The sequence below is a fragment of the Pecten maximus genome, chromosome 16 (assembly GCF_902652985.1).
Source record: "Pecten maximus chromosome 16, xPecMax1.1, whole genome shotgun sequence".
NCBI classification, from domain to species: domain Eukaryota; kingdom Metazoa; phylum Mollusca; class Bivalvia; order Pectinida; family Pectinidae; genus Pecten; species Pecten maximus.
The window spans coordinates 17,756,789-17,781,766 of NC_047030.1; the positions used below are offsets into that span (position 1 = coordinate 17,756,789).

The following is a 24,978-nucleotide window of genomic DNA, read 5'->3' on the forward strand; positions in this document are numbered from 1 at the left end:
AAGGTAAACTGTTGGGTTTCGCGTCTGTATTGAGGTAAACTGTTGGGTTTCGTGTCTGTATTGAGGTAAACTGTTTGGTTTCGTGTCTGTATTGAGGTAAAATGTTTGGTTTCACGTCTGTATTGAGGTAAACTGTTTGGTTCCGCGTCTGTATTAAGGTAAACTGTTGGGTTTCGCGTCTGTATTGAGGTAAACTGTTGGGTTTCGTGTCTGTATTGAGGTAAACTGTTTGGTTCCGCGTCTGTATTGAGGTAAACTGTTTGGTTTCGTGTCTGTATTGAGGGAAACTGTTTGGTTTCGCGTCTGTATTGAGGTAAACTGTTTGGTTCCGCGTCTGTATTGAGGTAAACTGTTTGGTTTCGCGTCTGTATTGAGGTAAACTGTTTGGTTCCGCGTCTGTATTGAGGTAAACTGTTTGGTTCCGCGTCTGTATTGAGGTAAACTGTTTGGTTCCGCGTCTGTATTGAGGTAAACTGTTTGGTTCCGCGTCTGTATTGAGGTAAACTGTTTGGTTCCGCGTCTGTATTGAGGTAAACTGTTTGGTTCCGCGTCTGTATTGAGGTAAACTGTTTGGTTCCGTGTCTGTATTGAGGTAAACTGATGGTTCCGTGTCTGTATTGAGGTAAGCTGTTTGGTTTCGCGTCTGTATTGAGGTAAACTGTTTGGTTCCGCGTCTGTATTGAGGTAAATTGTTTGGTTTCGCGTCTGTATTGAGGTAAACTGTTTGGTTCCGCGTCTGTATTGAGGTAAACTGTTTGGTTCCGCGTCTGTATTGAGGTAAACTGTTTGGTTCCGCGTCTGTATTGAGGTAAACTGTTTGGTTCCGCGTCTGTATTGAGGTAAACTGTTTGGTTCCGCGTCTGTATTGAGGTAAACTGTTTGGTTCCGCGTCTGTATTGAGGTAAACTGTTTGGTTCCGCGTCTGTATTGAGGTAAACTGTTTGGTTTCACGTCTGTATTGAGGTAAACTGTTTGGTTCCGTGTCTGTATTGAGGTAAACTGTTTGGTTCCGCGTCTGTATTGAGGTAAACTGTTTGGTTTCACGTCTGTATTGAGGTAAACTGTTTGGTTTCGCGTCTGTATTGAGGTAAACTGTTTGGTTCCGCGTCTGTATTGAGGTAAACTGTTTGGTTCCGCGTCTGTATTGAGGTAAACTGTTTGGTTCCGCGTCTGTATTGAGGTAAACTGTTTGGTTCCGCGTCTGTATTGAGGTAAACTGTTTGGTTTCGCGTCTGTATTGAGGTAAACTGTTTGGTTCCGCGTCTGTATTGAGGTAAACTGTTTGGTTCCGCGTCTGTATTGAGGTAAACTGTTTGGTTTCGCGTCTGTATTTGGGTAAACTGTTTGGTTTCGCGTCTGTATTGAGGTAGACTGTTTGGTTTCGCGTCTGTATTGAGGTAAACTGTTTGGTTTCGCGTCTGTATTGAGGTAAACTGTTTGGTTTCGCGTCTGTATTGAGGTAAACTGTTTGGTTTCGCGTCTGTATTGAGGTAACATCTACAGAAACAAGTCTCCTTGACCTCTTATTTATTTCAAAGAAAAAAAATACGTCGACATGTAATCAAAACCGGTAGTGTAATTTAAAATCAATGGTTTAAGGGTTAGATATTCAGAAAATAAATACTGACACGGATTCTCTAGAATAATTTAAAACATGCACTAACGAAAAGAGTTCAAAACAAACGTCAGGAGCTAGTCACATTTTATTGGTATTTACACTTTCTGGTTGTTCCTGTTTATCCGACAATTGGTGATGCCGTAGTTCCGGTTGCGCTGCAACAGAACCGAAACAAATATTATTAAATTAAAATCAATATAATTTAATGTATGTAGTAACGTAGTTTGTTACTTAGCAGGGACCCTTCTCTGTGTAATATTACCATCACACATAATTAACATGCAAATGCATTTTGTCTTTCCCGTTAATATTATAACGTCATATAATCCAGCATTTAAAACTGCCTTCTTTGGAAAGTGATTGGCCCATTCCTGTCATAATTATAGAACAATATAGGACAACAACCTGACAGTTTAATACTTTTACTTCCGTTTTAGGTTTAAGTTTTTCTTATATACCACATGTACAGTGTGGCAAAGTGACGTCATTTAGTGATGACGTCACGAACATTGTTCTTCATATCCCTGCATGGGAGCTACATGTATATGACAGCTGTGATAATAATAACTTTCTATTTTCTTTGGTAAAGTTTTATAATGACAATGCAGAACAAATGGAAATATAAATGCATATCTATACAGGCCATTTATCTCGATAGTTTAAAAAACTGTCCTCCATCATTCGTCGTTATATAGGAAAACATGGAGTGTAATGTAGAGCCCATGTAGTGTCCATGCTTTATAAAATTATTGAATTCAAAAACCTGGAAGTTTTGTCAAAATTGATTTATTTTACTATTCTATTGTAATTCTATGTTGAGGATATCAATTGATCATATTATACTTAGTTCAATCTCGTTTAATATATTTTACTTGAAGTAAATGCAAACATTACATATCATGGGTGTCTGTGCAATAGTCCAGAATATTTGACCCTCGATACTAGTAATCGACCAATGTTTTATTGTACTCGGCCACTGACACCAATAATATACTTGTTTTATTAAATAATCACTAAAACTCACTGAAATCTCGACTTTCCTGTAGGCCTAGAAGTCACCATGACTGTCGTCTGACTGAGTGACATAGACGCTTGAAATGGCAGGACTATATTCCAAAACGTCATAGGTGTTCAATAGTTCGCATGTGACCAAATTCCGAAACGTCACAGGTGTTCAATAGTTCGCACGTGACAGTGCAATAGTCATTTTAGCCGTGCAATAGTTCAAAATATACCTTAGGCGTATAGTTAAGGAAAATCAAACGCATTATTTATAATCAATATTATAATCTATACATACATTGTATATATACTCGTGTTGTTTACCCTGTGTTGTTGTGAGTTATAAACCAGCATTACTTACCGTAGCTCGAAGATGAAATACTTAATTTCACTCGCATGTGTACTTACTTTTGCAACCAAATGAAGTACACATTTTTTCTCACAAATGAAATACTTACTTTCACACGCATATGAAGAAGGTATTTTCGATCGCAGATCTAGTATTTACTCCAGTTCGCAGATTTTCCCCTGGATAAAGTACTTATTTTGTTCGCAGATGAAATACTTACTTTTGCTCGCAGATGTAGTTAAAATGTCCTGAACATCGGTCATCCCTCCACACCAGATTGTTGTCAGCGTTCATAAAGAAGGACATGCAGTTAGCCGAGTTGTTACCGTCAGGCTGGCCTACGTCCCAGAAAGTCGTAGGTCCTATTGGCAAGCCAGACTCGAACCAACGCCATCGGCTCTCTACTGCCAAGTCGCTACCGCCGAGCCAGAAATGACCCAACTTCCACGCTGTTATATAAAATTAATTACAATGTATATTTAAGGATTAACATCAATTATTTTTTCTGTTATACAGTCATAACAGAAAAAACTGGAGTGTACTCTAAATAAACCGCGAAGCGGTTTATGAAGAGAGTACACTCCAGTTTTTTATGTTATGACTGTATAACAGAAAAAATAATTAATGTTAATTCTTATAATTTAATTTCGTCTTATACACACCAAGATATTTCACTTTCTTTGGCGAACTCTTTTCTGTGATAAATTATTACGCAACGTCATCAGCCAATCAAAAATGACGTTACATTTCGCAACGTCAAAAATTTTGTTATGGAGGTATAACAAAATTATTTCAGCCAATGAAAATGCGTGTTTCATACAAAATTAAATTATAGGTATTTAAAACCAATGACCAATAGGGGAAATGATATATATACAAGAACTCTGCATATTGGATACTATTGTTTAATCCACATGAGTCATTTGTGAGTAAATGTACAGTGTAGGGGCTTGAGGTATGGTATAACATACGTAATACTACCACAGTCAGCTAACCACAGACTAGTTTTTAATAAATATATATCAGGTGTCAAATATCATGCTTACATTGATATAAAATGCAGGTATATGAAAAATATTTAAACTGCGAACATCTTTAGAAACTTTATCATTTATGCATATAATTATTGAACTGATAGGAACTTAGACCTATCGGAAATGGGAATTGTAACTTTTTCGGAACTGACACCTATCGGAAATACTACTTATGGAAATGATACATTTCGGAACCAACACCTATCGGAACTGATACTTATCGGAACTGATACCTATCGGAACTGACACCTATCGGAACTGACACCTATCGGAAATAATACTTATTGGAAATAATACTTATGGAAATGATACTTTTCGGAACTGACACCTATCGGAACTGAGACCTATCCGAACTGACACCTATCGGAACTGACACCTATCGGAACTGACACATATCGCAACTGATACATATCGGAACTGATATCTATCGGAACAGATACTTATCGGAACTGACACCTATCGGAACTGGCACCTATCGGAACTGAAACCTATCTGAAATAATACTTATCGGAACTGATACCTATCGGAAATAATACTTATGGAAATTATACTTTTCTGAACCGACACCTATCGGAACTGACACCTATCGGAAATAATACTTATCGGAACTGAAACCTATCGGAACTGATACCTATCGGAAATAATACTTATGGAAATGATACTTTTCTGAACCGACACCTATCGGAACTGACACCTATCGGAACTGATACTTATCGGAACCGACACCTATCGGAACCGACACCTATCGGAAATAATACTTATCGGGACTGATACTTATTGGAAATAATACTTATGGAAATGATACTTTTCTGAACCGACACCTATCGGAACTGACACCTATCGGAACAGATACTTATCGGAACTGACACCTATCGGAACTTACACCTATCGGAAATAATACTTATGGAAATGATACTTTTCGGAACCGACATCTATCGGAACTGACACCTATCGGAACAGATACTTATCGGAACTGACACCTATCGGAACTTACACCTATCGGAAATAATACTTATGGAAATGATACTTTTCGGAACCGACACCTATCGGAACTGATACTTATCGGAACTGAGACCTATCCGAACGGACACCTATCGGAACTGACACCTATCGGAACGGACACATATCGGGACTGACATCTATCGGAACGGATATCTATCGGAACAGATACTTATCGGAAATGACATCTATCCGAAATAATACTTATCGGAACTGACACCTATCGGAACGGAACTAATCGGAACTGATACTTATCGGAACTGACAACTATCGGAAATAATACTTATCGGAACGGATACTAATCGGAACTGATACTTATCGGAACTGACACCTATCGGAAATAATACTTATCGGAACTGACAATTATCGGAACTGACATCTATCGCAACAATCACGTACAGGGTTTGACATACATTGGACCTAACATCTATAACTCGTATCGTTCATGGCTGGAACCTGTATATATCTGACACTTATCACAACTGTCAATTCTTTTACTGACATTTGTCGGAAATATCACTTATCACAAGTGGCATTGATTATTGACTGTTATACTTACAGTGGAATATGTTGAGGTATACTTCCAGGAAGTTGTGTTTTTCTAGATTATCGTCTGTGGTCAGGTAACTATTGTGTTTCCGGCAGTCAGCCTGTAAAATATCAATTCCACACTTGAGCAAGTGTCCGGGAATATGGGGCTACATAGCTAATATATTGACAATCGTGACAGTGTAGAAATGGGAAATGATCTCAAATAATCTAGAATGGGAAGGGAGCTCCAAATACGAGGAAGTAGAACTGATGGCATAAATGTTGTTTGAATATCGTCCTGCGAGCGGTCTACGTCATTTTGGGGCGTGGTTTCTTGTAGCAGCTGGTGGCTACCTCACTGAACACCATACGATAGGTAAATCGTCCAGCGAACGTCGTAACCACGACAACGCAAGGCAGTTAATGATATTAACGTCTTGAGACACATTTATTGTCCTGGGTGTGGAACGGAATATACATATTGGAGCTTAACCTGAAGATGTATAAGGAAGACACTCTACCAAATGAATTATGAAATATTACATCAATTAGGATAATTTACTGGACATACATACAGGTTGCGTGGCACGTGATACATGCGATAACTCATACAATTATAATATAGCGGTGATAATATGTTTAAATATTAATTACAACGTCATACCTCAGCATCATTCCATGTCTTCTTGGTTGTCCCAAACAAAAAACATTCTTGATTGAACTCAATCCAACCTGATGGACACGTGCTGAGCACAACTAGAAAACCTGAAATGAGAGAGTATATATATGGTCATTGTCAGGAGTGTCATATTAACTCTACAAGTCATCATTTGGTGATTTGAAAATGGGCTATTATAAAACCACCAATGATCTCTACACTTACCCACAGCCAGTATGGCTCACATGGCGGCTCTGTATAGAGGTGATGTCTCCAAATTATTGACGAAACACGTGTTTATAGTCGATAACCGAACAAAGAACAATTAGTTTGACATCCATTTCCACCTGGAAATAGTGCTTCTTCAGATCAAATATGTATTCAGTATTTAATAAATAAATCGGGTTTTGACATCAGTTGGAACCCAATATTCTTCCACAAAATAGCATGTCTCTAATGGGTGGTTTATAAGTAATCGAGTTATAGATAGCACTACAAGTAATGATATCAAAAGAATCATTTTTTTCCATACCAGACCTGTAAAATACTGATTACCTGAGAAAGCTATAGTGGTACACAGGATCCACGACGCGGCCATTTTGGGATAGACTATGCGAGTAACCAGTACAAAGATAGTCCGAGATTATACACTGCGTGTGTGACGTTACATGTGTGTCACACACGGCGATACCATTACTTAGGACGCACCGAAACTCTCACTAATATATAACATACTATTCCCGTTTTGAGGATTCACCGAAACTCTCACTCACATTTAACACATTAAGCCAGTGTTTAGGACTAGCCGGAACTCACATACAACACATACAATAGTTATTACTTTAATGTTTGAGGACCTGGTGATAAATATTCTCAAATTAAATATAATGAAAAACAAAAACAAGAATAAAAACGTGTGATATGTTTGACATTTAAGGGGGGAAAATATTTTATTATTTGCATTGACTGAAGAATGGAAAGGATGAAATGAGGTTGATTTAAATTGAAATGTAAATACTCTAATAAGTTAATTATTAGAGGCTAAATTGAAAAAAAAAGATATACTTAAATAAGCAGATTATTTAGACGATTGTTTTGCTTTTGTATCTTAGTGGATAAACTATTGTTAAAAAGGAACACGGGTGAGTAATTTCGTTGTCATCATCCCATTCCTCATTTTGAGAATGTGCTGAAGTCAGATTTGACCTAGATGTGTATGTTAGTTGTTGTCAGGGAAACAGAAGACGCTTACACTTCCGGAACACATTATGTCATTCTTCTTGTACTTTTATATTAAGTATCTTCTTGTACTTTTACATTAAATATCTTCTTGTACTTTTATATTAAGTATCTTCTTGTACTTTTACATTAAGTATCTTCTTGTACTTTTACATTAAGTATCTTCTTGTACTTTTACATTAAATATCTTCTTGTACTTTTACATTAAATATCTTCTTGTACTTTTACATTAAGTATCTTCTTGTACTTTTACATTAAATATCTTCTTGTACTTTTACATTAAGTATCTTGTACTTTTACATTAAATATCTTCTTGTACTTTTACATTATGTCATTCTTCTTGTACTTCACATTAAGTATCTTCTTGTACTTTTACATTAAGTATCTTCTTGTACTTCACATTAAGTATCTTCTTGTACTTTTACATTAAGTATCTTCTTGTACTTTAACATTATGTCATTCTTCTGGTAAACCTATATTTTGTTAGTATTTTCATCTCGTTCTGTCAAATTTGAGGTAGAATTACAGCTACGTTTTCATGTCAGCATTCTCTGTTTGTTGTTTCAATCATAATTATATTGTTTTATAAAACTGATCCAGGTTATAAATTCTAAGAGTAAAGGTATTACAGCAATTTTATTGTGATATCCATTGATGTATCGCAAAACAAATAGCAAATATCGCATAACAACTAATTCACTTATGCCTGATATTTCCTCCAACAAAAATACCTTTCCAGAGAAATGAGAAGAATACATGTCTGTTGTATCGTGTGATTTGTTTCAAATTTTAGAGCACTATCAATTTTTAACAGATTGCTACATTGATAAATTTCCGTAACTACACGACTATAGAAATAATTTATATAATTAGCACAAACACAGTTCGCGCAATGCCTCCAGCATGAAAAGAAAAAAAAAAGAAAAAAAATGACGTCACTAACGCCAAACGACACTTTGTTACTAAATCTTCAAGTCAACGGAAGATACAATATAGATGTTATATCAAGTTCTCAAAATATCAGGTTTTTAACCCCAAACTACACAAAACACTAAATTAATGTAATCTGCTCAGTGGGTTTGAAATGTTCATATCCATTGTAACTATATTCAATGATGGAGTGTAATCAATTTAATCTCATTTTCAGACACTGGACCCTAAAACTTTAATGATGTTCCACAAATGACGGTTTCGTTGAAATGTGTAAAACTACATACCAAGATTGGTTAAAGATGGACGTATAATCTTTGAGTGCAGTCTTGCCTTAGCGACATTTCGGCAAAATATTTACGACATCATCCGAATTGACAAAATGTTGCCATTAACTTTCAACAGCTAGGACAAACCATATGTTATAGACATATGTTGTTCAAGAAATTTTCCCAAATGAAATATTTCATAAACAACATATTATCCAATATGTTAGAAATAATTAACGACACGACACTTTGTTCATCAATATTTTAAAACATTTTCGACTTGATGTAGAAGTATACCTAAACACATTTTTATTCTTTGTTGTATTTAACCTGTATGCCGTTATTAAGCCAATTTGTAATACATGTATATGAAACTGTATACTGCAATTAACAGTGGTTCCTCCGGTGTATGGATACAGCTCAAGGTGTCCTAGGTAAACAAATATGGCTGCCAGTCACTTCCGGTATCAATACGCTGAATGATACAGGCCACCACGATATAAAGCAACTTAACGAATTATGACATTATAAATGTATTTGTATAAGTAAACGCTCATCTATCCGATTGGACATGGAATCTATGTAAAACGAAATGTCCTTGGAATTCTTGTCATCTACAGACATTTCATTTAGAATTCCCAAATGGATATTCTTCTAAAACGTGAAACATGGAATCTCTCCATGCAATTCGTTTAACGTCGCATCACTTCTAAATCCTGTATCATATCAATGCGCGACAAACGGCTTTTATCTTGAACAATTAAAGCTTATGCAAGTGTTAACAATTTTACGACATATATATACACACATTTATGGAATAAATAATGAATTCAACATAAAAAACACGTGTGTCGTTTATGATAACACGAGGGACTTTTTTTCTGCAAAAGTCTGCTGTTCTGGGATTTAAACCTACTGACGTTAGTGATATGGTAAACGGGAAGCATTTCCCTCGGTTACAAAAACAGCCTAAAGACATGCTGATAACAGTACAATAATAATGTGTTTGTATGTATAAGACAAATGTCATGCCACCCTGGTTTGATCCGTATGCACAACATATATATATTTACATTTGTCTGGCATTGTCACTATATAGTGTGTTTGAGTGCTCTGGCATTGATGTACGTTTAAATGCCATCCATCACGCGCTACACTTATCAGCGTATTAATACATCACAAACCGGAACTACAATATCCAGGTTAATTAAGTTTAACGACTAATTGTTTTGTCTACATTATTTGTTATAAAAATATGCCATTTGCGCAATACGTTGATAATAAAATGAGTTTTTTTTATTTTCTATTTTCCATACACTATTTTGTTTGTCAAAAAGCACGCGACCATGCATGTTCCGGCTGTTCCAACGACTGACAAAAAATCTGCTGACTGTCGGTAAGGCGGGACTTATGAATTTTAAATATGAATTATAGCATTTAAAAAATAAAAAAGTAAAGGGAATGTAAATATAAGCGTTGAGCTGTTTTTGTATGGTATTTATGATCAAACGCACATTATGTTGTTTGCCTGCAAAGCTCTGGCATTCAAATAGATCATAAATACCATATAAAAACAGTTCAATGCTTAAATATATATCATCGCCCTAATGATCATTTGTGAAGTTTCATAAGGAATTATCAGGAATACAAGATGTTATACAAATATTAGAATACGACCTTTGACCCCTTGCCCTTTGCGTGACCAACAGTGAATAGATCTGAGAGTTTTACGCGCAACACCGTCTGGCCATGCTAAATATAGCTGTGAGGTTTCGTAAGGAAAGCTTTGAATATGCATATTCATCACTCATTGCTAAACCCCCTTAGTTGTGATCAAATTTCAAATTGAGTTAAATATTTAAAACAGGTTTTATTTTTTATTTTTCCTATTTCCTTTTTTCTATCTTCATGCCAGTTCTTTCCTGTCTTTCTAAATGTTATCGGCCTGACCGATAGTAAGCCAGACACATGGCCTGATCTAATCTAAATGAATGCATATACCGAATTCTCTTACAACCAAGATGGCGCCGTCTTTCGCTCTGTTTGTGGTCCTGATATGTTCAGGTAACACAGATTTTGCTTGTATATTTCCCGATATCATTTATAATCTATAGGACTGTGATAATAGTTAATACCCCCGTTTTATTCCCATAAATCTGTAAATGATGAGAACTTTAAATTATGGGATAACAACTATTTCGATAATTTTTAGGCTGATGACAGGCAGTTATAATTTCACAAAGTCAGACATATTTACCTACTAATGTCGGTTACTGAAAACCTGGCGCCCCGTTTGCATTTTTCAAAATCTGTATGAATCACAGAATGAAAATTTTGGCTACAATGACAACAACTCTATACACTAACTACACATACTCATCCTAGTTACGAGAATCCTTCCTGCTTCTGATTTTGTCTCCAGTGTTTTGTTTGGCTCATGTTGATTACTCGTCTGATGCATACATTGATATGATAGATGTTGCGTGGGTCGCTGTATGACATGCAAAAATGACCAATAACTTCTGCTAAATGAATCATGAGCTTTGACCAATGAAAAAAGATATAATTACATATGACCAATGCCGAATGACCTTTTACCGAAGGCATATGACATATGACCAACAACTTTTACCTAATGACCTATAACAATTGGTTCATGACCTTTGACCCATGACATATGACCAATGGCATTGGAAAATGGCTTATGACCTTTGACCGAAGCAATATGACATATGGCCATTGACTTTTACCTAATAACCTATCACAAATTGTTCATGAACTTTGACCCATGACATATGACCAATGACTATTACCTAATGACTTGTAAAAAATGGTTCATGGCCTTTGACAAATGGCATATAACATGTGACCAATGACTATTATAATTTATAAAAAATGGTTCATGACCTTTAACCTATGGCATATGGCATATGACCAACGACTATTATCTAATAACCAATAACAAATGGCTCATTACCTTTGACCCATGACATTTGACATGTGACCAATGACAAGTTAGACAGTTTACCAATGACCTTTAGCTAATTACAGATGGCTAATGACCTATGACCTTTGACCAATGACAAATGACCTATAAACAATTATCAATGACCTCTGATCTGTATTACAGGAGTGGAGTTGGTATTGACATCTTGCCCAAGAGGATGGGTTGAATATCAAGACGAATGCCTGTTGTTTGTGACCAACACTACGATGGGATGGCATGAAGCTGAGGTATAACATTTACAGACACTGATAGTAAATTATTCTCTAGCATCGATGACGTTAAGAACCAAAACCACGTGGTTTTATATTCCTTATTTGGCGTTTAGTCACTTGAATATGTTATTAATTTAAATGAAGTACAATCCTTTGAGATCTCTCCGTGATAAAGCACTGCATGTCAAATTTACAATGTAATGTACATGTGTATCTTTTGTACAATCCTGTGAGATTGCAGGTGGTAGACACCCTGGTGGATTTCTTTAGTCTCCGGGTTTATCGTAACTTGATTTTCACGTTTTAATTTAATTGAATAGCGACTCGGTTTAAAATTTAAGTTCTTTTATGATATTGAAAATTATGAAATGTATTGAATTATGAGACTCTCCATTCAGATTTGGACATTTCTTTCCTTCATATAATTTGAGTAGATGTGATCGCCTTCTAGCTATCTACAAGTATCCTACCCTCACTGATGAGTCCTACAAGGACGAAACTGATATAGGACGCAGTTTGATTCAGTCTGACTCTTCTTATCTACATGTAGTCCTAAAGTTGTTTAAAGAGTTGCTTTAAACCATGTGTGTCTTTTGTCTCATCCACAGAACGTCTGTAGGAACTATCCAAGTTACCTGGTAACGGACGATAATGAGGATAAACACGACTTCATCGAAATGTTCATCAACGTCTTCTCTCATAGTAAATATTTCTAATATTTGATACTTTTAACGTCTTCTATCAAGGTAAATTATAAAGTATTTAATACAGGTAACGTCTTCTATGATGGTACATCTACAGAATGTCTAACACTTGTAACTTTTTCTATCATGGTAAATCTACAGAATATTTAACACTTGTAACTTTTTCTATCATGGTAAATCTGCAGAATATTTAACAATTGTACATTTTTCTATCATGGTAAATCTGCAGAATATTTAACACTTGTACATTTTTCTGTCATGGTAAATCTATAAAATATTTAACACTTGTAACTTTTTCTGTCATGGTAAATCTATCAAATATCTAATCCATGAAACGCCTTCAATATCTAATACTTCTTACGTCTTCTATTGTGGTAGATCAATCCTGTGAATACTCCTAACTTCTTCAATGGTATGTGTAGTAAAACAACAAAGACTATTTACGTAATAACGAAACTGTATTTCAAGCTCAAATCGAATAAAAAACGAAGGCAAAATATAAACATATATCTGCATGGAGACTCCTATAAAAGCTACAAGGAGATTACGACCAGGTGTTCAGGAAGAGTAAACGTCTTCTGTTTTATCGACGACACTCGGCATTCAAATCTAGGTCAAATCTGAATTAAGTCACACTCTGAAATGAAAGTTAGGGTGGTGACAACAGAATCACTAGGCCGTATCAATTTCGTTTTTATATTGCGTTAGGAAATAGACTAATTCTTCATGAGAGCTACGGGAGAGTGAACGGAACCATAGGTATTTCTCAACAAGTATTGAACACGTCTGACTTCATTTCACATAAGGAAATAGAATATTCCAAATTACATCATGATATTGACCATAAAACTTCTATCTAATGGTCTTCATTAACCTGCATCTTAAGTCAGTGGTTGATATCTCTCACGAAAATTGCGGAATAAAAGCAGAGTAAATGCTATATCATACCATACCATATTATACCATACCATACCATACCATACCACACCATACCATACCATACCATACCATATCATATCATATCATATCATATCATGCCATACCATGCCACATGCCATCCCATGGACTCCCGTCCCGGCCCGGCCCGTCCCGTCCCGTCCCGTCCCGTCCCATACTTCTACATGTAAATTCTGATGAACTGTGTCTCTATCTCCAGACTGGCACTTACGACATTTCTGGAATGGCGTCAGTGACTTCGTCGTCGAGAACCAGTGGCGATGGGTGGAGACGGGTGTGTCTGTCGAGTCGACCACATTCTGGGATAAGGGACAGCCAAACGGGCTCGACGGCCAAAACTGTGTCGCTTTAACCATGAACTCGGCCAACAGTCTGGTCTGGAGGGACTACGATTGCACGCATAAATACCACTTCATATGCGAAATGAAGTAATGTGCCATTGTTTACCAGTAAAATATTAGATACATATTGGTCCTACGGTGTTGATACATAAAACAACGCCTGCTTTCATTGATATTACGATATGAAAAGGAGTTTGAAAATTTCTTTTACATTTCCGCTTGTTATATTGAAAATCAACAGAAAATTATTATCGGTACAAAAAAATAACGAATTGGCGAAAATCCATCGTCAATATCTCCTCATTACGATAATGACAGTGAAAACAAAATAATTTAATATCTTATTGTCTGTATTCACCTTAATTGTCGTTTCTCAGAGAACTGTTTTACGTGAATATCGTAGATCCTGTAACTTAAGGGATACAAGAACCAACAAGGCCAACATTATGAAAATATATTATGTTGATCCATGTAATATGTTCACAAACCTTTTGTTTCCAAATTCATAAAAAACTATCGTCCTTATATTTATTTATATTACTTTTTTTTTTTTTAATATTTTTTTAATTTTTAATTTTTTTTTGGGTGGGGGTGGGGGGGGGGGGGGGGATGAAACTTATCAACATCAACATTATTTCCTTGGAAAACAATGTGTTGTTGTGTGAAGTATTATGTCCCGATTAAAATGTTTTGTCCAAACGAAAGAACATATGTATATGCTGTTCAGGGGCCGCGATAGTTCAGTCGGTTAGAGCGCCGGCCACAAATGATCTCAGATGAAGATCCGAGGTTCGTGGTTCGACACTCCATACCCGTGTCGGTTTGTGTTTCTCGAAGTTGAGAAAAACAGGCTGGTCTGTGCTGTCGTGGTTGTATTCTCGGGCAAGACACTTTACCCTAATTGCTCTGGATGACATTCGACTGGCTTCCTGTATGTTGTTCAGTGAACTAGTCACCAACTACTACAAGGAGACTCCGTCTCACTGGCTGTTAACGGATGATAAACCCAACAAACAAACTATCCCATTCATTGAATGCCATATCTAGGTTAATACTACTGTTTTTCTTTTTGTTTATTTATTTATTTATCTATTTATTTATTTATCTGTTATTACATTTGTACTTGTAATTCATGCCTTTAATAGTTTCTGTTGCATTTCAGGGCAACGAAGGACACAATCGGAGTTATCGGATGAAGACTTGTTTGAACCTTCAACTACCACCCAATAAAAGTTTCAGACTACAACTATTATTTCTATTGTTTTATAACATAGAGCATTTTTTGTTATCATATTGGGCTGGAAATGAACTATCGACAAGAGAATGAGTAGCAAGCCACATTTTAAAACATCATTGTCGAAGAGCTAAAATTTCATACACAGAACACATATCCGTTATAGATTCTGTGTGGTAGAGCATATACCCCTAACCCCTCAAAATTTGAAACCCCGTGCTTCACATTGACAGCGATACTAGAATTAATTACTTTGACAAATTGTAAACTTTTTCCTTGATGGTTTAGAGATTGAAAACAAAAATGAACAAATTGTAAACTTTTTCCTTGATGGTGAAGAGATTGAAAACAAAAATTAACAAATATTAGACTTTTAGTTGATGGTGAAGAGATAGATAACAAACAAAAAACAAAACTAATTGTAGTCATTAGTTGCTGTTACATTGTGTTTGGTAGTATGAAGGTAGATATTCAAAGTTCAGTTCAATGGTTATACATATGTATAATAATGATTTTACTGTCTTCCAAGGTAAGGCCATTTTTTAGATTTAATATTGTTGTTGAACTTGTTTTCAATTGTTTCAGTTGAGACAGAACAACAATGTGTGATTTATTATAACATTTTAATTAACGAATGGTTGACATCTACCCTTAATATAAATCTTTTAAATTTTAATAATGACTTCCGTATGATATACTGAATAAATGGAGCACTTGAACATTGTGAGTAGTATGTGTAATAGAGAGGTCCAAATGTGAAAATGGTAATAAATCCGGACACCAGAATCGTGTTACAAAGTCGGTTACCACGAACTGACACCGATCTGTGACAGTGACAAATTAAAGATAAGGCACAATAATATGAACCTTCCATTTATTCGTTCCTTCACCGACATCCAGATTAACCAACTCTACAGTCCTGACATCACCGAATCAAACATGCACTTTTCAGACTAGATAATGACCGCCCTGTCTTATCGAACTATTATACAACGTCCCCATTCGTGACCTTTATGTCAATGACCTTGAACTCAACCGTACATGTTTAGCGTGCCCGAAATATGTGTTTACGTCACTAGAAGTCGTATTCCATACCAGTCCTTTACAAAGATGTATGCTGTGATAATACTTTTACTATGTGGTAAGGTTTTTATTCATTTCTCATTATTTGGGCCATTTCTCATTTTCAGATAATGCTTCTTTTATGTTTCAGCTACTTAGAAAGCTAATTCGTGTATTATTTTTGATTTGTGATTAACATATATACCAACATATGGTGACAATAAATCTAGGAACATTATCACGTGAAACATTCGGAGGTAGAACTATGACTTTTTGACTTTAAACATATTTTATTGCCAATTTAATTGTGATAAAGCTTTAAGCACAATTTTTTTTTTCAACTTATGGACGCCTCTCCCATATTACAAATATATTACATGAAATCATTGAGATAGCATCATTGGCATAAACATAATGTATATATATAGATTATTTTACATAGACACAGGTTTGCAAGAAAGAGTACAAGAATACATATCAAAATCTACTGCTGGATTTGGTAGAACTATGTCATACATGTATCATGAAGTGAACGTGGATACTTTAAGGTAGATATTTTCGTGGTAGATATTTTCGTGGATACAAAATATAAAAAGAAATGATATAGTATATTAGATAAATTTGTTGTCTTTATTTCCATAGTTTCATTACCAATTACGAAAACATAGAATATTTACCACGAAGATTTGATGTTATAGAGTTATTAATTTTAATAAAAAGCTCAAAAAAGAACAATATGATTCCCTATTATAATTCTGATAGTACAATAATCTATCAAAATAGGGTGGCATTTGTTTACATGTTAATAAACACAAGGGTTCGTAAAAAACGGATAAGTGTAATATCAAAGTCATATATTATAGTTATGTATTGGTAGTAGTGTCTGACCTCCCGGAAACTGTTCTCATTACACAGGTTTGGGCGTGGTATACCCTGCTTGTGAGCCTGGATGGACCGAGTTTAAAGAAGACTGTCTGTGGTTTAGTAATATTCAAAAGATCTGGATTGATGCGGAAGTAAGAAAAATCAGAACAACAACAACAACAAAAAACAAAAACAAAAAAATACAAAAAAAAATACACAAGTTACTCGTTTGACAACATTGAAAGTCCTGAAAAACTCGCCAAAAGTACAACAAGACGAATCAATTGTAATAAAAGTACTGTACTTATCTAGCATACAACTCTGGTTGTCATGACGTTTCGATGATGTCACCATTGTTTGTGAAACTACAGATTTGATTATGACATCATTGTCATTATTGTATGTAATTCTACAGATTTGATGATGTCATCATTGTTAGTTTACTACAGATCTGATGATGTCACCATTGTTAGTTTACTACAGATCTGATGATTTCATCATTGTTAGTTTCCCTACAAATTGTGAAACTACAGATTTGATTATGATATCATTGTCATTATTGTATGTAATTCTACAGATTTGATGATGTCATCATTGTTAGTTTACTACAGATCTGATGATGTCACCATTGTTAGTTTACTACAGATCTGATGATTTCATCATTGTTAGTTTCCCTACAAATTTAATGATGTCATCATTGTTAGTTTACTATAGATTTGATGATGTCATCATTGTTAGTTTTCCTACAAATTTGATGATGTCATCATTGTTAGTTTTACTACAGATCTGATGATGCTCTATCTATTGAGCATAATAATATTTCCCCTGTCACCTTGTTTATCTGTCAATAGCAAATTCGATAGCTCTACGTCATCGATACAGAATGCTTTTCATAAACCATGACATATACTTGTTTATACTAAAAAGTGGAACAAGCTTGTTTTTCTTACCATTCGAATTCTTTGTTTCAGAATATGTTTGCAATACTTCTATGAGATTTGTTTGAACTTAACTGTTTTTTTTCTGTTGAACAGTTTGACTGTCGTAGGCGGAACGCGTGGTTGATGTCTGATGACAATGAAGCTAAACACGATTTCCTGTCCGGTATTTTATACGCCCTCAAAAGTAGGACACTTTACCAGACTACGTTTGATATCTACTTTTTGGTATATAAAACATATCAGTAATAAGATCAGAGAAATGCTACTTTCAATGACAGATGGCCTCTATAGAGAGGTTTAACGTGATTGGTTGCTGAAACAGGTAGTCTTCGTAGACATTTTTTGTGATGTAGAGATGACCTTACAGACTGGTTTTATGATATAGAGCTGTGGCCTTCATAGACAGTTTGTTAGGTATAGATGTGCCCTTTATACACAGTTTTTGTGATATAGAAATGAGACCTTATTAGACAGTTTCTGTTTTATACTCAGGTTTTGTTATATAGAAGTGGTTTTTATAGGCAGGTTTTATGATATAGAGATGGATTTCATTTCTATGTAGTTTTTGTTAGATAGATGTGAACTTGTTGTGATATAGAGGTGATAAAAATGGCCTTTTAAAGGCAATTTTGTATTTTTGTATTTATTCATTTATTTTTTATTTGTTTATTTATTTTTGTGATATAGAGGTGGCTTTTATGCAGATACGAATTGTATGTCTTTTACTAAGTAGTTTCAGTGCTATCAGTGTCAATCAATTTAAATAATTTTGTCTTTTAGTGAAACCACAATAAAAATGCAAATGTTAATTAAAATGATTATGGCAGTATTGATGATTTTAAATAAATACCATGAATTTGGAAAATGTAACATGCTGTACGGTAATAAAACTATTTTTCTAACTCAATGTTCATTAAGATGTTTTCCTGTGATTTGTATCCCAGGCTTTCATTTCAATCACTACTTCATCGGCGGCAGTGACATAGCTTTTGAAAACGAATGGCGATGGCTAGAAACCGGCGTTCATGTTGGTCCATTCACAAGATGGGGTACAGGGGAACCAGACGGTAACAACTCCAGGAACTGTTTGTCCCTTAAATTTGAGAATGATCGGGATCTCATATGGTCTGACGAGTCTTGTGGATCCCATTCGGAACACACGCACGGAAACAGATCAAATGTACATGGCGCGGAATACTATATATGTGAAAAACCGTACGTAAAAGCTTGATATAAATAGAGATCAAATATAAAGATATTCAATAATCAAGTCGAGTAAGACATTTGTTTATTGAATCAGATCTGTGTGTCTGACATTATCTGACGGTACAGTAGTCCAGCTGTCTTTAGGCAGTAAGGATTTGCTTTGAAATACGATAAATCAACTCTTCCACACAAACCACCCAGATCTCGCTGCCACTTCAATGTTTAAGGGTATCTATACAAGACTTTGTAAGGTACAGTCATGATGACACAAATCAATTCGCTAAAGAGAAAGATTTTGATTACTCTTTTTGTTCTAAAGTTACACAGGCAAAAAATGTCCTACATATCAATTCAGGTCGAATTCAGGCAAATTTCAAGTGGAATTTTCAGGTAAAATTGACCTGAAAAGAACAAAATATTCAATTCATGTCAAGAAAGTTGACTGAAATTGTCCTGAAAATTTCTTCATGTGAAATTCACTCCTTTCAGTTCATTTTCAGGTCAATTTCAGGTCAATTTTAGGTCAGTATTTTTACAGGTCAAATTTACCTCAAGACATTTTGCCCGAGTAGTAATTTCCGATAGGGAGACATTAAGAAAAAAGTTCTGCTGCAAATCCAACATTCGATTCTAGCTAAACAGATAATATAAACAAGACCATTTTGACCAGGCGGTCCGGAAGGGTAAGCGGGGTCTATATATAAATGTTTCCTTTCGATATGTTGTATTCGTATGTTAAATTATATGTATTACGATTCGACGTATTCCACCCATGTCCCACAGCAATGCTCCACACACACAAAAAGTTGATGTACAACTATGGAATGGTCCAAAGTAATAACTGTTTATTATAACACCTGAGAGTACATGTGTGGAAGAAAGATTCCTAGAAGTATAGAACAGTTGTATACCGAATTTATCATTATTTAATATATATACATGTATATACTAAATTTATTGCCAAATACATATTTGATTTTGCTAACCACTGGAGTATAATTCGTTCAATCTTACGAAAAGTTGTCAGCGGAATTTCTTTAACTGAGCATTACACCATTGATATGCACGTATCCTGCATCATCTTATACGTGTATGCCTTTGATATTTAAATGTTTCTTCAATATTGGATTTAAAACAATGACTTATTCTCTACCATTACAGGCTCAGCACTACAGGACCGAATGTTATAGGCCGTCGATAGCTGTGAAATCAATACGTCATTTTAGATGTAATGCATCAATACTGAATAAATGACTAAAACGGGTTCACGTGATATATTCGTTTTGTTTATTACTTTCGTATATCAATGACGTCAGAAATATATATCCCAGTATGTCATGGTTATATACCCCAGTATGTCATGGTTATATACCCCAGTATGTCATGGTTATATACCTCAGTATGTCATGGTTATATACCCCAGTATGTCATGGTTATATACTCCAATATGTCATGGTTATATACCCCAGTATGTCATGGTTATATACTCCAGTATGTCATGGTTATATATCCCAGTATGTCATGGTTATGTACTCCAGTATATCATGGTTATATACCCCAGTATGTCATGTTATATACCCCAGTATGTCATGGTTATATACTCCAGTATGTCATGGTTATATACCCCAGTATGTCATGGTTATATACCCCAGTATGTCATGGTTATATACCTCAGTATGTCATGGTTATATACTCCAGTATGTCATGGTTATATATCCCAGTATGTCATGGTTATATACCCCAGTATGTCATGTTATATACCCCAGTATGTCATGGTTATATACTCCAGTATGTCATGGTTATATACTCCAGTATGTCATGTTATATACCCCAGTATGTCATGGTTATATACTCCAGTATGCTATGGTTATATACCCCTGTATGTCATGGTTATATACCCCAGTATGTCATGGTTATATACCCCAGTATGTCATGGTTATATACCCCAGTATGTCATGGTTATATACTCCAGTAGTCATGTTATATACTCCAGTATGTCATGGTTATATACTCCAATATGTCATGTTATATACCCCAGTATGCCATGGTTATATACTCCAGTATGTCATGTTATATACTCCAGTATATCATGGTTATATACCCCAGTATGTCATGGTTATATACTCCAGTATGTCATGGTTATATATCCCAGTATGTCATGGTTATGTACTCCAGTATATCATGGTTATATACCCCAGTATGTCATGGTTATATACTCCAGTATGTCATGGTTATATACCCCAGTATGTCATGGTTATGTACTCCAGTATATCATGGTTATATATCCCAGTATGTCATGGTTATATACTCCAGTATGTCATGGTTATATACTCCAGTGTGTCATGGTTATATACCCCAGTATGTCATGGTTATATACCCCAGTATGTCATGGTTATATACCTCAGTATGTCATGGTTATATACCCCAGTATGTCATGGTTATATACCCCAGTATGTCATGGTTATATACCTCAGTATGTCATGGTTATATACCCCAGTATGTCATGGTTATATACCTCAGTATGTCATGGTTATATACCCCAGTATGTCATGGTTATATACTCCAATATGTCATGGTTATATACCCCAGTATGTCATGGTTATATACTCCAGTATGTCATGGTTATATACCCCAGTATGTCATGGTTATATACTCCAATATGTCATGTTATATACCCCAGTATGCCATGGTTATATACTCCAGTATGCCATGTTATATACTCCAGTATGTCATGGTTATATACTCCAGTATGTCATGGTTATATACCCCTGTATGTCATGGTTATATACCCCAGTATGTCATGGTTATATACCCCAGTATGTTATGGTTATATACTCCAGTATATCATGGTTATATACCCCAGTATGTCATGTTATATACCCCAGTATGTCATGGTTATATACCCCAGTATGTCATGGTTATATACTTCAGTATGTCATGTTATATACCTCAGTATGTCATGGTTATATACCCCAGTATGTCATGGTTATATACCTCAGTATGTCATGGTTATATACCCCAGTATGTCATGGTTATATACCCCAGTATGTCATGTTATATACCCCAGTATGTCATGGTTATATACCTCAGTATGTCATGGTTATATACTCCAGTATGTCATGGTTATATACCTCAGTATGTCATGGTTATATACCCCAGTATGTCATGGTTATATACTCCAGTATGTCATGGTTATATACCCCAGTATGTCATGGTTATATACTCCAGTATGTCATGGTTATATACCCCAGTATGTCATGGTTATATACTCCAGTATGTCATGGTTATATACCTCAGTATGTCATGGTTATATACCCCAGTATGTCATGTTATATACCCCAGTATGTCATGTTATATACCCCAGTATGTCATGGTTATATACCCCAGTATGTCATGGTTATATACCTCAGTATGTCATGGTTATATACTCCAGTATGTCATGGTTATATACCTCAGTAAGTCATGGTTATATACCCCAGTATGTCATGGTTATATACCCCAGTATGTCATGGTTATATACCTCAGTATGTCATGGTTATATACTCCAGTATGTCATGGTTATATACCTCAGTATGTCATGGTTATATACCCCAGTATGTCATGGTTATATACTCCAGTATGTCATGGTTATATACTCCAGTATGTCATGGTTATATATCCCAGTATGTCATGTTATATACCCCAGTATGTCATGGTTATATACCCCAGTATGTCATGGTTATATACCCCAGTATGTCATGGTTATATACCCCAGTATGTCATGGTTGTATACTCCAGTATGTCATGTTATATACCCCAGTATGTCATGGTTATATACTCCAGTATGTCATGTTATATACCCCAGTATGTCATGGTTATATACTCCAGTATGTCATGTTATATACCCCAGTATGTTATGGTTATATAATCCAGTATGTCATGGTTATATAGCCCAGTATGTCATGTTATATACTCCAGTATGTCATGGTTATATACTCCAGTATGTCATGGTTATATACTCCAGTATGTCATGGTTATATACTCCAGTATGTCATGTTATATACTCCAGTATGCCATGTTATATACCCCAGTATGTCATGGTTATATACTCCAGTATGTCATGTTATATACCCCAGTATGTTATGGTTATATACTCCAGTATGTCATGGTTATATAGCCCAGTATGCCATGGTTATATACTCCAGTATGTCATGGTTATATACTCCAGTATGTCATGGTTATATACTCCAGTATGTCATGGTTATATACTCCAGTATGCCATGTTATATACCCCAGTATGTCATGGTTATATACTCCAGTATGTCATGTTATATACCCCAGTATGCCATGGTTATATACTCCAGTATGTCATGTTATATACTCCAGTATATCATGGTTATATACCCCAGTATGTCATGGTTATATACCCCAGTATGTCATGGTTATATACCCCAGTATGTCATGGTTATATACTTCAGTATGTCATGTTATATACCTCAGTATGTCATGGTTATATACCCCAGTATGTCATGGTTATATACCTCAGTATGTCATGGTTATATACCCCAGTATGTCATGGTTATATACCCCAGTATGTCATGTTATATACCCCAGTATGTCATGGTTATATACCTCAGTATGTCATGGTTATATACTCCAGTATGTCATGGTTATATACCTCAGTATGTCATGGTTATATACCCCAGTATGTCATGGTTATATACTCCAGTATGTCATGGTTATATACCCCAGTATGTCATGGTTATATACTCCAGTATGTCATGGTTATATACCCCAGTATGTCATGGTTATATACCCCAGTATGTCATGGTTATATACTCCAGTATGTCATGGTTATATACCTCAGTATGTCATGGTTATATACCCCAGTATGTCATGTTATATACCCCAGTATGTCATGTTATATACCCCAGTATGTCATGGTTATATACCCCAGTATGTCATGGTTATATACCTCAGTATGTCATGGTTATATACTCCAGTATGTCATGGTTATATACCTCAGTAAGTCATGGTTATATACCCCAGTATGTCATGGTTATATACCCCAGTATGTCATGGTTATATACCTCAGTATGTCATGGTTATATACCCCAGTATGTCATGGTTATATACTCCAGTATGTCATGGTTATATACCTCAGTATGTCATGGTTATATACCCCAGTATGTCATGGTTATATACTCCAGTATGTCATGGTTATATACTCCAGTATGTCATGGTTATATATCCCAGTATGTCATGTTATATACCCCAGTATGTCATGGTTATATACCCCAGTATGTCATGGTTATATACCCCAGTATGTCATGGTTATATACCCCAGTATGTCATGGTTATATACTCCAGTATGTCATGTTATATACCCCAGTATGTCATGGTTATATACTCCAGTATGTCATGTTATATACCCCAGTATGTCATGGTTATATACTCCAGTATGTCATGTTATATACCCCAGTATGTTATGGTTATATACTCCAGTATGTCATGGTTATATAGCCCAGTATGTCATGTTATATACTCCAGTATGTCATGGTTATATACTCCAGTATGTCATGGTTATATACTCCAGTATGTCATGGTTATATACTCCAGTATGTCATGTTATATACTCCAGTATGCCATGTTATATACCCCAGTATGTCATGGTTATATACTCCAGTATGTCATGTTATATACCCCAGTATGTTATGGTTATATACTCCAGTATGTCATGGTTATATAGCCCAGTATGCCATGGTTATATACTCCAGTATGTCATGGTTATATACTCCAGTATGTCATGGTTATATACTCCAGTATGTCATGGTTATATACT

The 24,978-nt window shown here is 35.4% G+C and overlaps 3 protein-coding genes across 3 annotated transcripts; 2 read left to right on the forward strand and 1 right to left on the reverse strand.

Annotated features, from left to right (window-relative positions):
- Positions 1 to 1,685: 1,685 nt before the first annotated feature.
- On the reverse strand, positions 1,686 to 6,885 carry LOC117344507 (perlucin-like protein). The gene is made up of 5 exons (XM_033907267.1): positions 6,747 to 6,885; positions 6,198 to 6,298; positions 5,562 to 5,652; positions 3,190 to 3,418; positions 1,686 to 1,773 (listed from the first exon to the last, which is right to left on the reverse strand). The coding sequence occupies exons 1-5, from the start codon at positions 6,787 to 6,789 to the stop codon at positions 1,737 to 1,739; spliced, it is 501 nt and encodes a 166-aa protein (XP_033763158.1). The 5' UTR covers positions 6,790 to 6,885; the 3' UTR covers positions 1,686 to 1,736.
- Positions 6,886 to 10,570: 3,685 nt separating this feature from the next.
- LOC117344509 (C-type lectin domain family 4 member E-like) lies at positions 10,571 to 15,096 on the forward strand. Its single transcript, XM_033907270.1, has 5 exons — positions 10,571 to 10,693; positions 11,760 to 11,863; positions 12,457 to 12,550; positions 13,709 to 13,937; positions 15,013 to 15,096. The coding sequence occupies exons 1-5, from the start codon at positions 10,621 to 10,623 to the stop codon at positions 15,044 to 15,046; spliced, it is 534 nt and encodes a 177-aa protein (XP_033763161.1). The 5' UTR covers positions 10,571 to 10,620; the 3' UTR covers positions 15,047 to 15,096.
- An 887-nt stretch (positions 15,097 to 15,983) lies between these two features.
- On the forward strand, positions 15,984 to 20,430 carry LOC117344508 (lactose-binding lectin l-2-like). Its single transcript, XM_033907268.1, has 5 exons — positions 15,984 to 16,225; positions 17,062 to 17,162; positions 18,045 to 18,135; positions 18,896 to 19,166; positions 20,319 to 20,430. The coding sequence occupies exons 1-5, from the start codon at positions 16,126 to 16,128 to the stop codon at positions 20,356 to 20,358; spliced, it is 603 nt and encodes a 200-aa protein (XP_033763159.1). The 5' UTR covers positions 15,984 to 16,125; the 3' UTR covers positions 20,359 to 20,430.
- The last annotated feature ends 4,548 nt before the right edge of the window (positions 20,431 to 24,978 follow it).

What these genes read in the sequence shown, in the direction of transcription:
- LOC117344507 (XM_033907267.1), bottom strand. Translation starts at nt 6,789, where the DNA reads ATGGCCGCGTCGTGGATCCTGTGTACCACTATAGCTTTCTCAG. An exon ending in ATACCTCAACATATTCCACT is followed by an intron (nt 3,419 to 5,561) that starts GTAAGTATAACA and finishes TTTATATAACAG; the next exon opens with CGTGGAAGTTGGGTCATTTC. An exon ending in AACTACATCTGCGAGCAAAA is followed by an intron (nt 1,774 to 3,189) that starts GTAAGTATTTCA and finishes GTTCTGTTGCAG; the next exon opens with CGCAACCGGAACTACGGCAT.
- LOC117344508 (XM_033907268.1), top strand. Translation starts at nt 16,126, where the DNA reads ATGTTTAGCGTGCCCGAAATATGTGTTTACGTCACTAGAAGTCGTATT. An exon ending in GATAATACTTTTACTATGTG is followed by an intron (nt 16,226 to 17,061) that starts GTAAGGTTTTTA and finishes CTCATTACACAG; the next exon opens with GTTTGGGCGTGGTATACCCT. An exon ending in AGATCTGGATTGATGCGGAA is followed by an intron (nt 17,163 to 18,044) that starts GTAAGAAAAATC and finishes TCTGTTGAACAG; the next exon opens with TTTGACTGTCGTAGGCGGAA.
- LOC117344509 (XM_033907270.1), top strand. Translation starts at nt 10,621, where the DNA reads ATGCATATACCGAATTCTCTTACAACCAAGATGGCGCCGTCTTTCGCT. An exon ending in TGTGGTCCTGATATGTTCAG is followed by an intron (nt 10,694 to 11,759) that starts GTAACACAGATT and finishes TCTGTATTACAG; the next exon opens with GAGTGGAGTTGGTATTGACA. An exon ending in TGGGATGGCATGAAGCTGAG is followed by an intron (nt 11,864 to 12,456) that starts GTATAACATTTA and finishes TCTCATCCACAG; the next exon opens with AACGTCTGTAGGAACTATCC.